General features: G+C 43.4%; 1 protein-coding gene across 1 annotated transcript in view; it reads left to right on the forward strand.

Moving 5' to 3' along the window:
* HCN1 (hyperpolarization activated cyclic nucleotide gated potassium channel 1) overlaps positions 1-20802 on the forward strand; it is a 190020-nt gene that overhangs the window by 97084 nt on the left and 72134 nt on the right. Inside the window, exon 3 of the mRNA XM_079994786.1 lies at positions 16952-17113. Within this exon, the coding sequence (XP_079850912.1) occupies positions 16952-17113 (162 nt within the window). The remainder of the gene's footprint in view (positions 1-16951; positions 17114-20802) is intronic.

Consider the following 20802-nt stretch of genomic DNA (forward strand, 5'->3'; position numbering starts at 1 on the left):
CCACATGCAGCTGCTGGGTGACCTTGGGCCAGTCACACTTCTCTGAAGTCTCTCAGCCCCACTCACCTCACAGAGTGTTTGTTGTGGGGGTGGAAGGGAAAGGAGATTGTTAGCCGCTTTGAGACTCCTTCGGGTAGTGATAAAGCGGGATGTCAAATCCAAACTCTTCTTCTTCTTGAGCTCACTGCAGAAAATGATTGCTAAAGATTAAATAAATAAATCTGGCTGTATCGTGTTGAGGTCAGGTGTGTAAATGAGAGAAGGATTAGAGGTAGACAAGTGTTTGTGACACCCAAGAAGCAAACTATTAATGGGAGCGCCTTTTTCAGGTGGTCTTCTATCTTGGCCCTAATTTAACACAGGATATACCTGATATGGGACGCAGGTGGCGCTGTGGGTTAAAGCCTCAGCGCCTAGGACTTGCCGATCGAAAGGTCGGCGGTTCGAATCCCTGCGGCGGGGTGCGCTCCCGCTGCTCGGTCCCAGCGCCTGCCAACCTAGCAGTTCGAAAGCACCTCCGGGTGCAAGTAGATAAATAGGGACCGCTTACCAGCGGGAAGGTAAACGGCGTTTCCGTGTGTGGCTCTGGCTTGCCAGAGCAGCGATGTCACGCTGGCCATGTGACCCGGAAGTGTCTCCGGACAGCGCTGGCCCCTGGCCTCTTAAGTGAGATGGGTGCACAACCCCAGAGTCTGTCAAGACTGGCCCGTACGGGCAGGGGTACCTTTACCTTTACCTATACCTGAAGATGTTTGCTAACTTCTCTAAACATTAAATGTGTCTGTAGTTGCAAGCTCACATATTTTGGGATGCTGTGGCTTTTCCCACTTCATGAGCACAGTTGCAAAGAGAGGTTGCCGTCTATGCGGAATGGTGCACTGCTCAACGATATTTGGGCCGAGTAATAGCCTGTGAAATTAAGACTGTAATATTAAGACTATTTCATAGATGTGAGATGTATAGAGTAACTTCTTTGTTCGGGTATGACCTGTATCTTTCCAAAGAGATAGCACCGTAAAGGTTACTTTACGGTGGAGAGAAAGGGATTGGCATATGAACAGTTATGGATCTTTAAATACAAATTGGTTAAAAATGAAATGGCAGGGGCACCAATTATATATCCTGAAATATCCCAGACACAGGAGGATAATTTCAGTTTGAACTCTTTTGTGTCTAAAAATAGGTTCCTGCCTGCGCCGGGGAGGATGAATGTGACCAGTGTAAAGCTCAAGAATTCTGCAGGACACTATTTGACGTTACAGGATGTAAAATATTCATGAATGATTGCATGCTTATTTTTTCCACTATTGTATCAAAATACCTGCTATACCATTTATAGCAGTAGATTTTGTTTGAGCCCTGCCACCCACCTCCTTTCAATAAAAAGTCATTTGCCTTGATAAGGAACACATTAAAGGGGATAATTTCCATTATAAATATGCAAGAATAACTTGTTATAGAAGTGCTTTTGATATTTGGGGGGGGGGGAGAGAATAGTCTCTGTGCATAATTTCAGTAAGAAAAAAAATGTCGTCTCAACTGCAGCAAAACTCAAAAGCAAAATAAAAGGCAGGGAATAAGTAGCACCATAGTATATGTGGGACTAGCAGCAAAACATTGCAGTTTATTCTCCATCCTAAATGATGGTTTTTTTGAAATTTCAAAGAGAATTCCTTATTTGTGTTTTATTTTTATTTTTATTTAAAAAAGGATTCTGTTAGCAGATGTCATATGGAAAAAGATTGCAGGGATAGCACATGCTGTTTTGCTGGTTGAGGCGAGCATCTCTTTCCTGGGTTGCATAGCAGCACCCATGAATCGCTGTCTTCCAGCAAGATCTCAGTGAGATCTCACCAGAAATGGGTGCTGCTTCTCTGCTGGTGTCAGGACAGGCAGGGCACCTGTAAGGGTGCCACCTATTGGACTTCTGCCACCCGAGGCAGCTACCCTCCTTGCCTCGTGTGTGGGCTGGCCCTGGCTGGGTGACACAGCTGTAAGCATTTCCTGTGTCCCAAAATGTTTGGAAGGACTAACTGGGAAAGAGTTTCCACTAAAAACCACCTGATATTGACCAATTCTGGGGTGCTGGGTGAGGTGGCCTGTTTTAAGATTCTGTGCTTTATTATATTTTTTTATGCAAGCATTAGATTCAGTGCTCCCTTAACTGGAATGCTAGAATGACAAGCTCATTGGAGCACATGCTGGCAGACTCTTAACCTGATTCTCTGTTCAAATCAGATTGCTTTTGAATTTGTTTAGAGCCATTAACTACAGGCTGTTTCATAGATTTTCGAGAATAGATCTCCTATATCATCAGAAGCATCTCCTTGACTATGCAGCAGTGTTCCTGGCAGAGCGCTTGCGGGTGTTTTACAATTTAGTGCATTCACCTGTATAAATGTGTCAGTGAAGGCATTGTGCAGTTCTTAAAGCATAGCTCCTCCATGCTGTTAAAAGGGCAGGAATGATTCTAGGTGGGGTGACATTACCAGGCATACAAAAAAGGGGTGGGGTAATATCCAATGCAGTCTGGTCCATTAGGGCGAATGGGGGAACCTCAGGACTCAGCTACATTAGCAAAGAAAAATCGTTTTATATGCGTTATAACACTGTGGCACCGGATGGCGCTGTGGAGCTCCGTCTTTCGTCAATGTGATTTCTCACTTTGAGGTTTACAACGTGTTTGTCTGAAATGCTTTCCTGATGTGTCTACATGCAGCCTCAGTCTATCCTCAGGCAGCCCCGACCTGCCTACTTCCTTACATGTTTATATATGGGGGGGGGGAGCCCAAAAAAGAATATAAACTATAGTCTTATAAGGGAAAATGAATTTTCCTGTTGTGGCAATTCACCTTTTCATCACTGCATGGCACAATAAAGGTTTTTCTTTTGTGAGGGCAGTCAAGCGAAAAACATTGGGACTGCCTAAGTGTTTTGTCCAGCCCTTTAAAGTCTTGATCCCTTCAAAGATGGGAATCTACAGTCATTCAATGAATGCCCTCCCTTCTAAAAATGAAGAAAACCATATGCATTAGCAGTGAAGGCATGGGGAGGATCTTTAAGCTTGTGGTAGAGTAAATGCTTTGCAAACATAGGGTCCCAGCTTCAATCTCTAACATTTCCAGTTAATGGGATCGCACTCTAGAGATCACTGGAAGTCAGAGAATGCAGTTCTGGACTGGATGGAGGAATAGTTCAACTGCTCAAGTCAGCGCGTTATGTTTCTACACTATTTTATTTACTCTGGTACAGATACCTGAACACAAAACATCAGTTTAAATGCCAGCGCATGTGAAAATGGTCCGTTTCCCCTTTCAAGCATCCTACTAAAAGCAGAAGTTCTCTAAACACCTATATTGCAAAATTTAATATCATAAGGGGTACTAAGCAATGATATATGTTGAGATCTGGCTTTAATCAAAAATTTAACATCTACTTTCTGCTTCCCAGAAAAGTTTCCTATTTGTATCTACATACAGATGTTATTCTACACTGTGATTACAGTTGATCATCATAACATATAGCCAAATGAAATACTTGATCCCAAAAGTGCAGTTAAAAAAAAAAAGATTAAATATCTGAGGGGAAAATGAATGTAATGTTTTAAAATCCCTGTTCTTTGTACTATTGCAAAGTAATAAAATGCACAAGGTAATTCACAGAAAAGGCAGCATGTTGGGGATTGAATTATGTGCATATGGTTTTTGGTATTAGTTATATGACTAGCAGGCAGGTTTTGAATTACTTGGAATCTGTTAATCAGCTTTTCTGGCAGATCTGCTGAGGGAGCATTAGAATCGTCCAGTCAAGACGCAAGAAAGAAAGGCCCAAATTAGCTTTGAACCATTTCTAGGGACATGCAGTGCATCCTGCTGGTTAAATTTCTCATTTGGGGAGAAGCAGGCCAGTTATTCACTAATATGTTATTCAAAGATGAACAGAGAATGTCTAGCTCCACTTTCGTCTGCATCTACTGTACTGTATATACAAATACCAGTTCAGATCTTCCCAGCCTTGAGCTTATGCTGCCCAAATTGCAGCACCTGTGCAGGAGAGAAAGAAGAAGAAGAAGAAGAAGAAGAAGAAGAAGAAGAAGAAGAAGAAGAAGGGGAGGAGTTTGGATTTGATATCCTGCTTTATCACTACCCGAAGGAGTCTCAAAGTGGCTAACATTCTCCTTTCCCTTCCTCCCCCACAACAAACACTCTGTGAGGTGAGTGGGGCTGAGAGACTTCAGAGAAGTGTGACTGGCCCAAGGTCACCCAGCAGCTGCATGTGGAGGAGCAGGAAATAGAACCCGGTTCCCCAGATTACGAGTCTACCGCTCTTAACCACTACACCACACTGGCTCTCAGAAATAAAGGCAGGCTCAGAGTAAACCTGAGGTATATATGTTAAGGCAGGGCCAGCTCCAGGTTTTGGAGGGACTTTGGGCAAAAGAGCTCATCTCCTCTTTGTGACTGCCACAGTGGAACGGTCTCCCTCGGGAGGTTGTGGACTCTCCTTCCTTGGAGGTTTTTAAGCAGAGGTTGGATGGCCATCTATCATGGATGCTTTAGCTGAGATTCCTGCATTGTAGGGGGTTGGATTAGATGACCCTTGGGATCCCTTCCAACTCTACGATTCTTTGCTACTCATTCACTTAACTCAGGGATAAGGAAGTTTTTTCCCCTCAGGCTGAGGGCCACAGACCTTTCTGGAAAGCCTTCATGTGTGTGAAGCTAAGGATGTAAATCTGACCTTTGTACAGTAGGCTAGTTTTACAAACATTCAGGCATCCCTCCGTCCAGGCAAGCGAAAGGAATTACCGTATTTTTCGCACCATAGGACGCACCGGACAATAGGATGCACCTTGTTTTAGAGGGGGGAGGACAAGAAAAAAAAATTCTCCCCCTCTCTGCCCAGTTCCCCTTCAGCGAAGCGGCAGGAGGCGCTGCGCAGAGAGGGGGAGAATTTTCCCCCTCTTGTTTTCCCACTCTAAAACAAGGTGCCGTTCAGGCGGCTACCTTGGAAGCCTGGAAAGCGAGAGGGGTCGGTGTGCACCGACCCCTCTCACTTTCCAGGCTTCAGGTTCCTTTCGACCTGCTCTTTGGGGCTGGTGGGGGAAGCCCACCACCAGCCCCAAAGAGCAGGTCAGGGAGCAGCGGAAAGGCGCAGCGGAGAGGCTGCTGCCATAGCCGCGCGTCACCTCTCCAGCCAGGAGAGGGTCGCGGGGCTATGGCGTCTTCGCTCCATAGGACGTACACACATTTCCCCTTCATTTTTGAAGGGGAAAATGTGTGTCCTATAGAGCGAAAAATATGGTACCACAAGGTAAAAGTAGGCCCAGTGAGAGGTATGGCCTGGGGAGAGAAGGGGGTAACCTGAAGGGCCCCATTTGGCCCCTGGCCACCCATCACTTACCTTTTCTTCTGCTCAACTTAGTCCACACAACTGTCCAGAAGGAGAAGGCAAGGCAAGAGAAGGTGGATGCTGCGTCTTCTCACTCTGGCCTTTGCATGTTTGGAGAGGGTAAAGTTGAGCAGCTGAGCCTGGACCCTTCACCCCCCCCCCCGGCAAAAAAAAGATGAAATGCAGCACCAAATAAGGAAGTAAATAGATGCACACTGTACATTTGCATATGCTAATATGTCTCTCTGTGTGTTTATATATATGCACATAAAGTTAAAGGTACCCCTGACCGTTAGGTCTAGTCGCAGACGACTCTGGGGTTGCACGCTCACCTCGCTCTATAGGCCGAGGGAGCTGGTCTTTCTCCGCAGGCAGCTTCCGGGTCATGTGGCCAGCATGAAAAAGGCGCTTCTGGCAAACCAGAGCAGCGCACAGAAACGCCGTTTACCTTCCCGTCGGAGCGCTACCTATTTATCTACTTGCACTTTGACGTGCTTTCAAACTGCTAGGTGGGCAGGAGCAGGGACCGAGTAATGGGAGCTCACCCCGTCATGGGGATTCGAACCGCCGACCTTCTGATCAGAAAGCCCTAGGTTCTCTGGTTTAGACCACAGCACCACCCGTGTCCCATATGCAAATTTAGAAACAATAATTTAAGCAGAAATGCAACCCATCTCCCCATTCTAGGGAAGAACTGTGCCCAGGCGTACTCACTCTGTGTACTGTCCAAGATTCAACCTTTACATTGTGCTTGAATCAGCCACCCCTTCAAATAGAGGACTGACCTCTAACAGCCCTTCAAATACACGACTGTCCTCTGTAACATAGAAGGCATACACACCCACCCTAGGGACCACACAGACCAGTGGTCCGGTAAGAACTAAAAAGTAGTAGTTGTCACTGCCATTGCTGTGGCTTCGTGGGATGAGGAGAAGCAAGGCAGTAGTGTGGTTTGTACCACGGAAACATGCCACACTGACCACACCTCTGCTTTAACGTCTAAGTCTGCTGCACCAACAGCAGCGCAGGGAGGTCACTTTCCTATGTTCCTCTCTGCTCAGCACATTTAGTAAAAATTTACCCCTCTCCCCACAATGAATTAATGTGAAGCACGTCTAATACTTTTTAGAATTTTTGTTTTCCAGTTCCGATGGCCATTTGTTTTACGAAAACAACTTACTGACGATTTGATCTTTGGGCCGTTGTATAAAAGCTATTGATTAAAACGGGTTATTTATAAGAACTTGCTGTTATTCTAGATTTAGCCGTTCGTGTTCTGAAGGGGATAAAATGATGGAAGTATGAAATCCAATATTTCTGCTTTCCACATAATACAATTTTTTTCTGATTAGAAAATAAAATAAGCCCAGCTTTCGCAAAAAGCTTTTATACGTGTCAGTTGCGCCACTAGATGCAATTTTCTTCACAGTAAATAAGCAAATAAAATAATGAATCAATATTAATTAATATCAGGCTTCAAGCTCATTTCTTTTTTAAAAAGGAGAAAATACCCCGGGCTCCTTCAGGAGAAAAGGCAGGATGTAAATGAAAATAAAAACAACAACAATAAACCCTTTATCATTAGGTTGTTCTTTTATCTACTTTTCTCAGATTTACAATTCTTTCTTTCTTTCTTTCTTTCTTTCTTTCTTTCTTTCTTTCAGATGGGGCTCCTAGAATAGTACTCTGTGTTTAAAATATGACTGAAGGATAGATTAAGGACATTAAACACAGTGGTATTTTGAACCCCTTTCCTGATAATTTTTTATTTTATTGAATTATCTACCATGATTCCGGGTTGGGTACTGCCAGTCAGAAGATTCTCCAAGCACTTAAAATAGACAAAAACATCCTTTAAGATTCGTATTATAGTAAATTTACAATCTATTTAATTACTGCCTTGTACTTCTAGAGGCAATATAATCTTGCATAATAACATTAGTACAAGTGAAATGTACTACCGATTTTCTTCCTTCCTTATTTATTTCTAACCAAACCCTTCACCATAGGGTCCCAGAATGGGTTACAGCCATATAATATGACATTCTAAAAGCAGATGGGGGAAAAAATCTGTTCCGGCTACAACAGAACAGAAAATTCAACAAAAGAGGTTCATCCCACAAAACAAAACATTTTCGCTGTCCAAAGGCTGGGGCAGATATGTGTATCTTCAGCAAAAATGATATACTGAAGATGCTAGATGCACCTCTGTGGGGAGAACTACAGGGCTCAGCAAACTTTTTCAGCAGGGGGCCGGTCCACTCTCCCTCAGACCTTGTGGGGAGCCAGACTATATTCTTTTTTTGGGGAGGGGGATGAACGAATTCCTATGCCCCACAAATAACCCAGAGATGCATTTTAAATAAAAGGACACATTCTACTCATGTAAAAACATGCTGATTCCCGGACAGGCCAGATTTAGAAGGCGATTGGGCTGGATCCGGTCCCCAGCCCTTAGTTTGTTTACCCATGGTTTAGAGGGTGTTGGAGAGAAAGCTCATTCTGGACCACCATTCCCCACACTTCTGAGGCTAGTGGAGTCCCCTCTGCCAATTTTGTCATGCTACATTATAAACTGCTGTTGAACCTGAGAGGAAGTTAAAAAGAAATTGGTATCTGCAATTCAGAGGAGAGCGGGATACTCAAAAATTCCATGGAACCAGCACAAGCCCTTTATGTGAGCTGAGCATTTCTTTAGATGGCATTTTAAAGACAAAACTGTTGGTTTAGATGTATGATTTATGATGCACTTTGAGACCTATTAAAATATGGTGAGATTTATGTTGCCCTCTAGTTACAATAAAATGAAAAGAGTAACTTTTCTGATCTTACTACAACAAATGGAATGTATTCTAACCTTGAATAATGATTTATTTAACCTATGGTGACATCTGGAGAGTGCAGCTCACCCCATTTCTTACAGAAAATCAGAGCTATATAGGCCACAGAAATGATTAAAAATATGTAAGGACTTCTGTATGAGGAAATATTTAAAGGATTACAGCTTGTCAGAGAGGGGGGAATAGGAGCTGACATGATCAGAATTTATCAAAACAATGAATGGCTTCAGAGAAAGTAAACAATGTTATTATTGTTTGTTCCCATCCTTAAGTAATCTTAGTTTTTGCTTGTTAATGGAAATGAGAGAATAGTCAGATCTAAAAAGTTATGGCCACTAGCATTTTCTTTAGATAAGCGCATACAGCAAGGTTGCGAAATTTGAGTCCATTCAGACATTGTTGTTGTTCAGTCGTTGTAATGGTTCTAGGGGTTGCTCGTGCATAAATCGGCGCCACGCTTGGCTGAGTTCCCTGGGTGAACTCTTTCTGTCCGGACAGCCACTCACCCATGGCTGTCTCAATCGCTGGCAGAATCCGTCAGTGGGCGTTTCTTGAACTTCTTCCAGCAAAGAAGCTCTTTGACGCCTAGTCTCCGCCTACTCTCCCTGCACGGAAGCCTTCTGCGCAGGGAGGGTGTGGGCAGCGGAGGACCCGTGCTCTCCCCGCTGGTCTCCGGTGAGGAGTCATGGAGCCACCTCGCCGATTCCCCCATCTGCCCCACTTCTCCACTAGAGTTACGCTGATTTCCTTCCCCAGAATATGGGCCGGAATCCCTCTGGAGCCCTCCCTCTCCCTCTGGCTCTGATGGCAGTTCCCTGACAGTCGTTTAGTCGTTTAGTCGTGTCTGACTCTTCGTGACCCCATGGACCAGAGCATGCCAGGCACTCCTGTCTTCCACTGCCTCCCACAGACATTATTGGACTACAACTCCCATCTTTCCTGGCTGTTGGCTATGCTTACTGAGACTGATGGGAATTGAATTCCAGCAACATCCAGAGGGCTACAGGTTCCTCATCCCTGACATTGACAAATAAAATGCTCTCTTTTTGTACTGATAAAAGATGGATAAGTATGAGATGGTACCAAAAATCATTAGATTCATTCTCGGCCAAATACATTAGATTCATGAAATTCTTGCCAGCCAAAGCTTTGAAGGCAGCTAAAAGGTTTACAGGCTATTTTCTGTATCGCTCCAAATGTTGACTCATGTGGAACTCTCCATAACACGGGGCATTCCTCTGTTGCTCATTTGGCACCCAGCATATCCTTCATTGTCACTGTGAGTAATGTTCAGGGTAATTTATCATGAACCATGTTCCTTAATATTCCTGCAGCCCTTGTAAGAGATTGGGAGACTTGTCCCTGTAGACTTGTTTAGATTCTGGCTTCACCCGATAAGATTTTTTGGAGCGACTTCTTGTTTTGCAACTCATGCTTAAACCATCCCTGGAATGTATCCATTTTCAAGACATCTGGGTAATTAATTCTTGCAGTGCTGGTCACTAAAGTCATTGGCATTGTTCATGCCTGAGAGCAAACGCAGGCTGTGGGAGAGGAAAGACTATCATCCCACATCCCTGAACTCTTGCTACTGGTAAAAAGTTAATCTGGGCTGCATCTTTCCTTGCATTTAGAACAGAGAGGGAAAATAGCACCACTGAACTTGACCTGGCAGTTGCCCATATTATATTTACATCCATTATTCCTTTATCTAGAATATAGTGTTGCCTGCTTTGTGGAATATAATAAGATGCCTTATTCTGAAACAAGCCTTTGGTGTATCTAATTCAGTGTTGTCCAGTCCATCCTTTTTTTAATCTGGTGCCCTCCATATTTTTATTTTTATTTTTGACTGTTGGTCCATCATGGCCAATGATGAAGGATGACTGGAGTTGTAGTCCAAAACATCTTGAAGGTACCATGTTGAGGAAGACTGGTCTTCCTCTGACGGGCAGTGGCAATCCAAGGTTTCAGAACGGAGACTTTCTCAGTCCTATCTGGACATGCCATGGATTGGACCTTGGATATTTTGCATGCAAAACATGTTTTATTCTACTGAGCTACCCCAGCCTTCCCCAACCTGGTGCCTTCTAAACTATCCCAGATTCAATTCCTAGCATCTCCTGGTGGGGACCTTCATTGAGATCAATTTAAGAAACCAGGAAGAAGAAACTAGGAATAAATCCCCAGTGAAGAAATGTAGAAAGTGTCAGTGTTTGTATAAAAAAAAAAAGGGGGGGTCTGACCACCCTTTGTCGCCTCAGCCTGGTCCTCGGACCTTTGTCGGCATAAAAGAGTTCACAAGAAAAGTATCCTTGCAGAGTACTTTCTGCTTTTGTTCTTAAAAGTCTTTCTGCAAAAGCGACTGACCAACTGTACACATCAACACTACCAGCTTTCACTAACCAACCAACTAACCCAACACCAAACTAACATTTCTCACTCTATATATACAACCCAGTGCAGGCTGCTGACTCATGCTGACCCAGCTTTTTAAGCATTAAAGAAACAGCGGCCAATTTTTAGCCGTGACAGAAAGTGGACAGAGTCATATAGATTATTATTTTTTTGCACTGCCCCTTGTATCAGACAAATTGATATAAGTTTATTAGTCAGTTGGATGCTAGTAGGGAGTGGAAATCAGACCAATGTACTGTAAGGCAGCCTTCCTAATGTTTATTCAGGATGGGGATAAGATGGAGATAGTAGCCAGGTTTCTGCAACAAACCACAACAGTATTTTAATGTTAGATGCAGATTCTGTTAAGCTATTTTATTGTACTGAACTTTTCAAAATTTTGTCTATATGCAAGTATATGAGTATAAAGGGGAGTCCCCCCCAAGGGGGGGTATTGGTACCTGTGCTTTTTAAGGTAAAAGGTAAAGGTACCCCTGCCCGTACGGGCCAGTCTTGACAGACTCTAGGGTTGTGCGCTCATCTCACTCTAGAGGCCGGGAGCCAGCGCTGTCCGCAGACACTTCCGGGTCACGTGGCCAGCGTGACGACGCTGCTCCGGCAAACCGGCACCAGAGCAGCACACGGAAACGCCGTTTACCTTCCCGCTATAAAGCGGTACCTATTTATCTACTTGCACTTAAGGGTGCTTTTGAACTGCTAGGTGGGCAGGAGCTAGGACCGAACGACGGGAGCTCACCCCGCCACAGGGATTCGAACCGCCGACCATGCGATCGGCAAGTCCTAGGCGCTGAGGTTTTACCCACAGCGCCACCCCTGTCCCCTAAAATTTCACGTTGTTTCTGCCCGGTTTAACTTGTGCATAAATGACCTGCTGTTAGAGATGATTAATGAAGTAGTCATGTTTGCTGATGACACCGAATTGTTGTGGGTGGTTGAAAAAAAGGGGGGATTTCAAAGAACTCCAATATTATATTTCAAAATTGGGTGAATAAGCATTAGAATGGCAAATGCTATTCAATATAAGCAAGTATAAAGTGATATACATTGGGGCTAGGAATTTGAACTTCAAGTATACCCTAATGAGTTCCGAACTGGAGGTTACTGTCCAGGAATAAGACCTTGGGGTCATGGTGGATAGCTTAATGGAAGATACAACCCTGGGTGCGGCCTCTGTGAAAAAGTTGAATTTCACATTAGGGATCATTAAGGAGGGTGTCAAAAGTAAAACAGCCAAAATCATAATACCTTTGCAGCCGTGCTAAGAATACTACGTACAATTCTGCTCAAAAAAGGATGTTGTAGAGCTGTAAAATATGCAGAATAGGGCAACCAAAATGTTCAAGGATCTCCCTATGATGGAGGGTCACAATATTTGGGGTTTTCTGTGTAGAGAAGGGTGAGTAAAGGAGGCAATGGTATTGAAAAAGTGGGCAGTCCTCCCCCTTTTCATAATTCTAGAACCCAGGGTCATCCAGTGCAGCGGAGTGTGGGAAGAGTTGCTTCACCATAGTAAATGGCTTACTATTATTTCCAGATGAGGCCAACATGTGGAACTCAACTCTACAGATCACTATTAATTGCCTCTTTGAGTGTGGTATCCCTGTGGCCAAATGGATCACCTAGTTTCTAAATGAATCTTCTACTTCTCTCTGCATCTGTACTAACCATGCTTAATATTCACCTTACCTCTGCAATAATAGTGGACTTGGTGAGCATGTTCGTGTGTGTGTGTGTGTGTGCACGCGCGCATCCGTTCATTTGTTCGTTCACAGTCCATTTGGGGTTAGGAAGTCTTGCTGTGGAATAAATGAGGCCAGCACAATGAAACTGAATGCCATACTTACTGAATTTGAGTTTAGAAAAAAAAATAACACATTCAAAAGGACAGAAAACACTGATTGCCTTCAGCTCATGTTTTCCAGATACACGTTTGATTAAAATTAGTGTGCACTTCATTAAATCTCTCTGGTGTTTTCCCCTTCATCATTAGTTTAGCTGAATCCAAGCTTTCTACACTCATTAGCAGCTTTGCATAAACCATGTAACCAGATTTAAAAGTCTTGTATATGCCTACCCACTTTTTCTTTTGCAGAAAGATTAGTTTCCCAAAGAAATATACTGAAAAATAACCGTATATATAAGGATTCAGTTGAACAAACATTGCTGCCTTCCAGGTAAAATAAAATGCACTCAGCAGCTGTTTTACATGCTCTTTGTTCTCAGACTCAGCTTCTATTTCATGCCTAGCAAAGAGTTACAAACTATATAGGGCAATAGGGCTAGACTTGACTCTGCTGATGTCAGTGAGAGAAGTCCATTTGTCTTCAACAGACGTCGAATCAGGCCAACAGTTTGCTATTGATCTTTTGCTGAGAACACAAGTGTCAACAATAGTTGCTTAGTTGACATGCTGCCTATCTAGAGCACAAGATGAATCTGCTGAAATGGCTTAAGAGGTTTCTTTGCTAACTTTTATAGCTTCTAGTGCATGGGTGGCAACCTGCAGTGTGAGTGATACCATAAATGGCACATGCCGTGACCGATTGCAGCACACCTTGAAGAAGACGCATGCCTGGACGGTCTCTCCTGTGCTCTTTGCTTGTCTGCTTCTTGCTCGATAGAAGCAAAATCATCTGCATAAAGGAGATAGGAAGTGTTGATTTACTTACTTGCATGGACAACAATAAAAAGAACCTGTAGCAGACTTCCCTGGGCCCCATGGAGACGGTGGGTCCATGCAAGATCACAGCATCTCAGACGGAACTGTCAAATTAAAACTTGTCTGTCCAACTCATAGATCAGTAATTGTGGAGTGGCTAAGTTCACTATTATTGATATGTCCATTAGTAGCCTAATAATCTCCATTCTAATCTCATGCAATCATTATGAACAATGTAATGGCTCACTGTGGAACATGAGAAGGACTATAGTTCAAGGGTAATGCTGATTTGATTCAGAGTCAGTCTTCTTTTCCAAGCATTTAAGGAATGCTTGGAGTAGAAGACTGACTCTGAGGTCTTGAAGAGGTTTTGCAAGCTGCAGTAGTAGAATGCAATGGTCTGGTTAATCAGTGATCTGGCTTTTCAGATGTTGCTCCAAAACATGTAGGCTCTACTGCAAACTTCAGATGGGGACAATAGCATGTATAAACCTGGCCCCTCTCTGCACATTGTTCATATGTTCAGCAGCAAAATTGTGCTAGTATTTATTTGGGGGGTGAGGGGGTTAAAGTGCAGATGTTAAAGACTAATTAAAATGCACAGATGTTTTATTCCATGTATCTAGTTAGTTTCCACATCAGAGTGCAAGAGTGCACTTAGCTGCCCTCAAAAAGACCTGAACAAATTGTGTATGGAATTATTGGGAGCCACAAAAAATGACTTTGCTCATCATTACTCATATTCAGAACAGATCTATTGAAATTAGGGGACTAGTGTAAGTTAAGTACATTGATTTTAGTGGGTCTGCTCTGAGTATGATTAACCATACAGTGTCATTAAGGAACATGACTAATGCAAGGATATATGTCTTTCAAATGAAGCCAAAAGATCAGGATGAGCTTTGTAATGTTTAAAGAATTTTAGGCACAAAGTGGCTTCCTAGTATATACCTATGAATAAAAAAGGGATTATTAATCAAGTGTGAATGAAACTGATAATAGTGCAATGAACCTCTTTGACTTCAGAGGCCAATCCCTTCTCATAACCATCAGCGTCGCTGCTGATCCGTTCTCAGTTTTTGCTGAAGTTGTTTTCAGCAAGGTGATATAAAGGGGTTACAATATACAGTAACTAAGTTTATAAGAAAGGTCTAGTTTGTATGAGGAACACAATGTAAGGGGTTCAGCTTTAGAGTACCCCCTCCCCAAGATTTTGCCTATCATGAGATTGACATATTTGAAAACTGTAATGAATAGTAATGAATTATACAGGAGCCAAGCTGTTGTTGATGATTTAAAAAAACCAGCTATATTGCTTTTTACAAATGTGAGTTATATCTTGCAATCTGAAAAATTAATTAGCCAAATTAATTAAATATATTAGAGCACCTCAGTGTAGCTTGCAATGTGTGTGTATTTAGTAGGATTTATCTTAACACTGTCTTAAGTAACCTGTGGTTTTTTCCCTCCTTTTCTTTTTTTCCTGCAAATGTTCAGTGTAATGCTGAACTGAACAGCGTAGGATTATTTTATAGCAACAGAGTTATCTATCACCGGGATGTTTTTATGGCAATCAGCTCCTGTTCAAGAATTAAAAAAACCAAAACCCATTCTAAACTGTCATTGATGAAACAATTCCTTGATACTGATCACCATTGCATTGAGAGTATTTTTAGTTTTGATAAGTTAGAGCAGTGATGGCTATATTATATAGAACTGTATATAGAGCAGTTAGTTGACCGTTTTGGAAAATTAGAAACTTGGGAGTTTCATTAATGAAAAATGGTCTCTTAAAACCACATTCCGGGGAATTATTTATTTATTTAAAGCATTTTCATCACAGCTAACAACCAAGATTTGTTCCAGCGTGATTTGAACAACCTATATATAAGTGGCCTGGTTTTGTTTTGTTCTTTTAAAGGTGCTCACCACCTGCAGGGTCTGACTTAGAGTTAAATTGGATTTGGAAAGTGTTTCTGAAATGCCAGCCAGTTATAGTTAAGTGCCTAAAAATGGACCAGACCAGACATTTAGGCTTCTAGGTTTTATAGTTTGGGCCATAGATGTCTTCTTGACGGGTCCCTTTAAGGAGAAAAGATTTGGCCTCCATCCTCACTTCAAATATTATAAAAATGTTATCACATACCCTTGGCTCAGAAGTTATTTATTTACATGAGTTCTACCTGTTTTGGTTCTACCTGTTCACCTCTTTCTGACTGCTGCCCTACAGGTTGGTTTTAGTTATTTGAGGCTATTAATAGGGAGAAGTGGCTTTGTGGAATGGGGTTAGCCATAGGACCAAGAACTACACATGGGCTGAAGTGGGTTTAAAATGACCAAAACTTTAATGGACACTGCTCACGGTGTTCAGCATAGCATAGGGCCAAGGATTCAGGCATTAGGTAAACAGGCTGATGCCATCCCAGCCCCACCGCCAGTTTGCATTCTAGGATAATGTTGAGGCAGGGTAGGAATATCAGGCTTACCAGGCAGGGATTTAGGTTTGGTGGCTCGACCACCAGTACACTTTCCTCTTCCACCCAGTAGGACTGCTCTGTTAGTAAGTTTTCTCATCTGCAAAATGGCTATATTACTTACTGGTGAAGTGAAGCTGTTGCTGGGCTGAACAAGATAAAGGCAGTGTGAGTGCATCTCTATATTTTCCTTCAGAAGGCAGGGTGTGGATACATACACTGTGCTTTGGATAGAAATTTGAGGAAACCGCGATTGTACAACTAATAAATAATATTTGCATGTTGTCAAGCCCCTACTTAGCTATTGCCTTAGGGAGACCTACACTGTGGTAGCATTACAGAAGTTAGACAGGAAACCCCAACAACAATAGTATCAAATTCACAGGATAAAAAATAATATTTGTAAAAATACTTTGAAATCATCAGTGATACATTTGATAACAGCAGAATGTTTTGTAAAGCCAAATGTGTTATAGAATTTAGTGCTTCTACTGCTTATTCTACTGTGTTTAGAATCAATGCACACTAACATGCCTCTGGTATTGTTCCAACCATGTAGCGACTCAGCAAATTTTCACTGCACGGCACCCATATGAAGTTTCTGTCATTCCCAAATCGGAAATGGAGAACTGTGTGGATGGAGCATGCTGACATTTGCACCTGTTCATCTAGTTAATACTGGGAGAGATAGACATTTCCATTCAACCATACTTTTGTTACAGCAGGGAACTTGTGGTCTTCCAGATGTTGTTTCACCCCCAGCCCGTATGGCCAATGGTCAGGGATGTTGGGGCTTGTAGTCTAACAACATCTGGAGGGTCACAGCTTTCCTACCACTCCTTTAGTGCATACAGAAAATACTTTCCAGGCCAATTTGTCTACCAAAGAAACCTCAAGTATTGTAAAAAATTCTGAATGGTGGAATGGCCATTCTGAATGGAATTCTGAATGGCCTCTTGAGCTTGCCTGTCTCTAGAGGATTTTCTTTATTCTCTGTTGATTAAATATGCTGCTAGACCCCGCTTCAACTGCCAAGATATCAGGGCAGCATACAAAGCTAAAGGAAAATAGAAACAGATTCAGAGTGATCACTTGCCTTGACAAGAGAGGACTCATCAAGTTGCACGGTTTTGGTCTCATTGTCATACAATTTCTAATTTTCTCTACAGATTTTCCACATGACATATGATCTTGCAAGCGCTGTAGTGAGAATCTTCAACCTGATTGGAATGATGCTCCTTCTTTGCCACTGGGACGGTTGCCTTCAGTTTTTGGTACCATTGCTCCAGGATTTCCCGCACGATTGCTGGGTGTCCCTAAATGGTATGGTTGTAAGTATTGTTCATTTTTCATTGTGTTTTTTCAAACGTCCTTTTAAGAGCTGTAATGAAGAAGGCATATATTCAGAGCCTGTTATTTTTCAACAGTATGTACAGTTTGCTAGTAAGGTTTTGAAGGTCGTTTTTGTAGATGATGATGATGATGATGATAATGATGATGATGATGGGACCAGACATCAGCAACAGATAATCAAGTGGCAAGTGCAGTGAAATGTTGCAATGTGTCCCTGGGCACCCGTGCTGGGAATTTCCATGTGTTTCCTCTGAGCCAAGAGGAAAGCAGGGGAATCTGCCAGACCTGTCAGTCAAACCATCATTTCTCTTTGTCTTGCTTCGTTTTCCTCACCTGCCACGCTGGTTCTGACTCCCTCTTCCTGCTGAGCCTGCCATTCCATCCCTTTTCTTCTCCCTCCTTCAAATTTCTCTGCTGCTTGTTCCGATTTCTGATTTTCCCACCCACAATGCAACTGGAACAATGTTATGGCGCAATGCAGAGAGATTCTGACAATGCATTGTGGAAGAACATTGCTGTCCAGCTGTCTGCCGACTGCTGCTATTCCAGGGCACTTCAGTGGCTGCTGTTCCTAGGCAGAAAAAGTACTGTGTAAAAAGAAAGAGAGAGGGAGAGAGATATAACCTCTTTAGAATAGATGCAGCTGCCCCGGCCTCTCATAGCAAGTCCAAAGTGTTTTAAACCAGGGATGAGGAATCTCAGGCTCAGCGGCCAAATGCAGTTCTCCAGTCCATTCTGTCCATCCCTGCGGACTTTCTCTGGGCCATAACTCTCACTGACCTAACTATGCCCTCCTTGAGTGCTTTTGCCCGGCTGGGATGAGTCCTTGGGATCTGATAATGCCTCTATGCACCTAATACGTGCATAGGGAGGATGGGTGTAGAGACTTCAGTTGTTGTGGCTGAAACGTAGCTTGCTGTGCACTGTAAACTGTAAGAGTCACATCTTTTGCTCTGCTCATGTCTGCTTCTGTCCCCACTCAATGCTGTGGCCCCTAGAGGGTTGCCCATGAGAGAATGCAACTCTGTTTTGAGCCTTCACCTGCCTCCTATTAAAATGGAGATCTTTTGTCTGAAAGCTCCCCATCGTCACCACCCAAAACATAAAGGTTAAATACTCTGCCATGTCTCTAAGAATCTGAGGCACCTGAGGATGTGATGAAAATGACATATAGTTCCCAGGAAATTGATGAAGAGAGATGTGTGGGTGCTGGGTTGCAAGAGGCCAGCTGAGAGTGACAGAGATGCCCATAGGCTCAAGGAAACAATGGGTAGTGGAGAGATGCAATTGTAAAACTGACTTATAGCAAAAAAAGAAGAGAAAGAGAACCGCTGCAGAAGCAGATGGCTCAGGTATTTGGCTAAATGTGTTCTCACCCAAGGTAATTGATGGCTTGTCCCTAGGAACTGCTGACCACTGTGCCACATGGTGAGTCATGCAGCTGCAAGCTCTCAGGAATGAGACTTCTGGATCTGGTTTTGTTCCACCCACCCAGGCTGGCCAGTGAGGTTGGTTGTTGTAGCAGCAGGGCAATTAATCAAGGGCGGGCAGAGGTGAAGGGAGCCAGGGAAAGAATGGAAGTTTCCAGCTGAGAGTGCAAATATATTGTCTGGATGTCAGGTTCATCTGCAGATGGCCTCAGGTCTATCTATTGAGAACCACTAGAGTGGTAGACTGGGAAGCTTCTCAGAGATCAGGCCCATCCAGTCATCAGATCTTCCAGAAATGAAAGATGTGTTCTCAGATGTTAGTTATGGATGTTTATGTATTTATTTGGAGTGCTTACCTACCCATCACAGTTCAGAAAATGTCCTGTTGGCGCCCTTGTCAGATGCCCATATACCTGTGTTATTTGTTTTGAGTTTTCTATGCAAGTCACTAACAAAAGTTTTTACACAGCTTTTGAAAAACTTGGCTGCCAAAAAAAAAAAAATGGAAAAGGAAACTCTGAGTGGTATACAGCTTTTTTTTAAAAAATACATCTCAATTTTTCCCCCTTATGTACTTCTGACACTTTGACATTTCTGGGAGACGACACTAAATAATGAAAGGCAGGCATGTAGGGGGAGATCCTTGAAGAATTCTAAGACTGGCTGTTCTCCAAGTAGAATGTCTAATAATCAGTTATGCTTATGTGCCCAGATTAAATGCAGAGTGATTCATGTTTTGGCACAATGAGCCCTATTTTTAAAATGGGTTAAAAGAAAGTTCAGCATTTTCAAATAAGAAGTAATCTGGAAATGTTGTTTTCCACGGACAGAGCAATGACCGCCTTGAACCTGTTATCTTTTGTCTGTAAGCGATGATCAGTGATGGATGATCAGTTCAGGAAAAGTGAAATCTCCATAACTCACCTGCCTCTGCAGTACGCTACCAGTGGACAACATGCCTTCTTAGCCTAGCATATGTGCTATGAACCATCAACACCTACGACCCTATAAGTTGCATCTGATTGATGTTACTGTTCATGCCCTTCTTACACAAAGTAATTATTATTTTATACTTCTGCAAAAAAAAAAAAATCATTTGCTTCCAAAATGTGCTAAATTATTAATTTCTCTTTCATTGGGGCATTCCCCACAATTATTATTTTTTGGACAACTGAAGATAATGTGAATGATCATCCCGATTCTGTCAATCGGTGTTTGTATTGCTATGAAAGTCTTGCATAGGAGAATGGGAGGCACATGTTCCGGTTTATTTTCAAGTAGATGAAAGAGAGTTGGGAAGAGGACCTATAAGCTTGCTGGGGGGGGGATGTCTGTACTTGTTTCTTTGTAATGGTGTAAGAAAACAGTGGGATTGATTGTGGGACCAGATTCTGCCCCATTGCTGCCCCATTGCTGCTGCTGCTGCTGTGTTAGAATCATAGGATCGTAGAGTTGGAAGAGACCCTAAAGGTCATCAATCCAAACCCCTGCAATGCAGGAATCTCAGTGTGCTGGTCCAAGAGGTGAGGTCCAAGTCCAGTCCGAGGTCAATGGTCCGGTATGGAGGCTGTCCGTCAAAGCTGTAGCTGAGTCCAAGGCAGGGAGTTGGGTGGGGTCAGGAACTCTGGCAGAAGAGCAGGACAGGGTGCAGGCAGGAACAGGCTAGCAACAACGTTGCTCCCGCAACCTGGGACTGGGGCTCACTGGCTTTTATCTCCTCTGAGGCATAGGGCGGCCCTGGTCCACAGGTGCCCCTCCTGGCCTGGAGGCAAGCACTCCTCCTGCAGGAACTTAGTTCCCTCCGCCTCTCTGCCCTGAGCCTCTGCAGCTCAGGAGAGGCTGGAGGATTACCAGACCCAGAGGCAACCTCAGCTTCCCCTGATGGGGCTGAGAGTGGAGCGTCTGCAGGCAATGGGTCCTCCATCCCTTCAGGGGCCAGCGCAGACTCAGCTGGTACCTGCACCTGAGGATCCAGCACAGGTGAGGACCCTTCAAGCTCATGCCCCAACCCCGGCTCAGCTGGTTCTGGAGGCGGGGACTCCTGTGCAGGCTGGGATTCCTCAGGTTCAGCCTCTGAGTCCGAATCCCAGGCCATCACAAACAGCTAAAGCATCCATGACAGATGGCCATCCAACCTCTGCTTAAAAACCTCCAAGGAAGGAGAAACCACAACCTCCCGAAGGAGACCATTCCACTGTCCCAACAGCTCTCACTTTCAGAAAGTTTTTTCCTGATGT

Source organism: Podarcis cretensis (genome assembly GCF_951804945.1).
Source record: "Podarcis cretensis genome assembly, chromosome: 11".
Taxonomy (NCBI): Eukaryota; Metazoa; Chordata; class Lepidosauria; order Squamata; family Lacertidae; genus Podarcis; species Podarcis cretensis.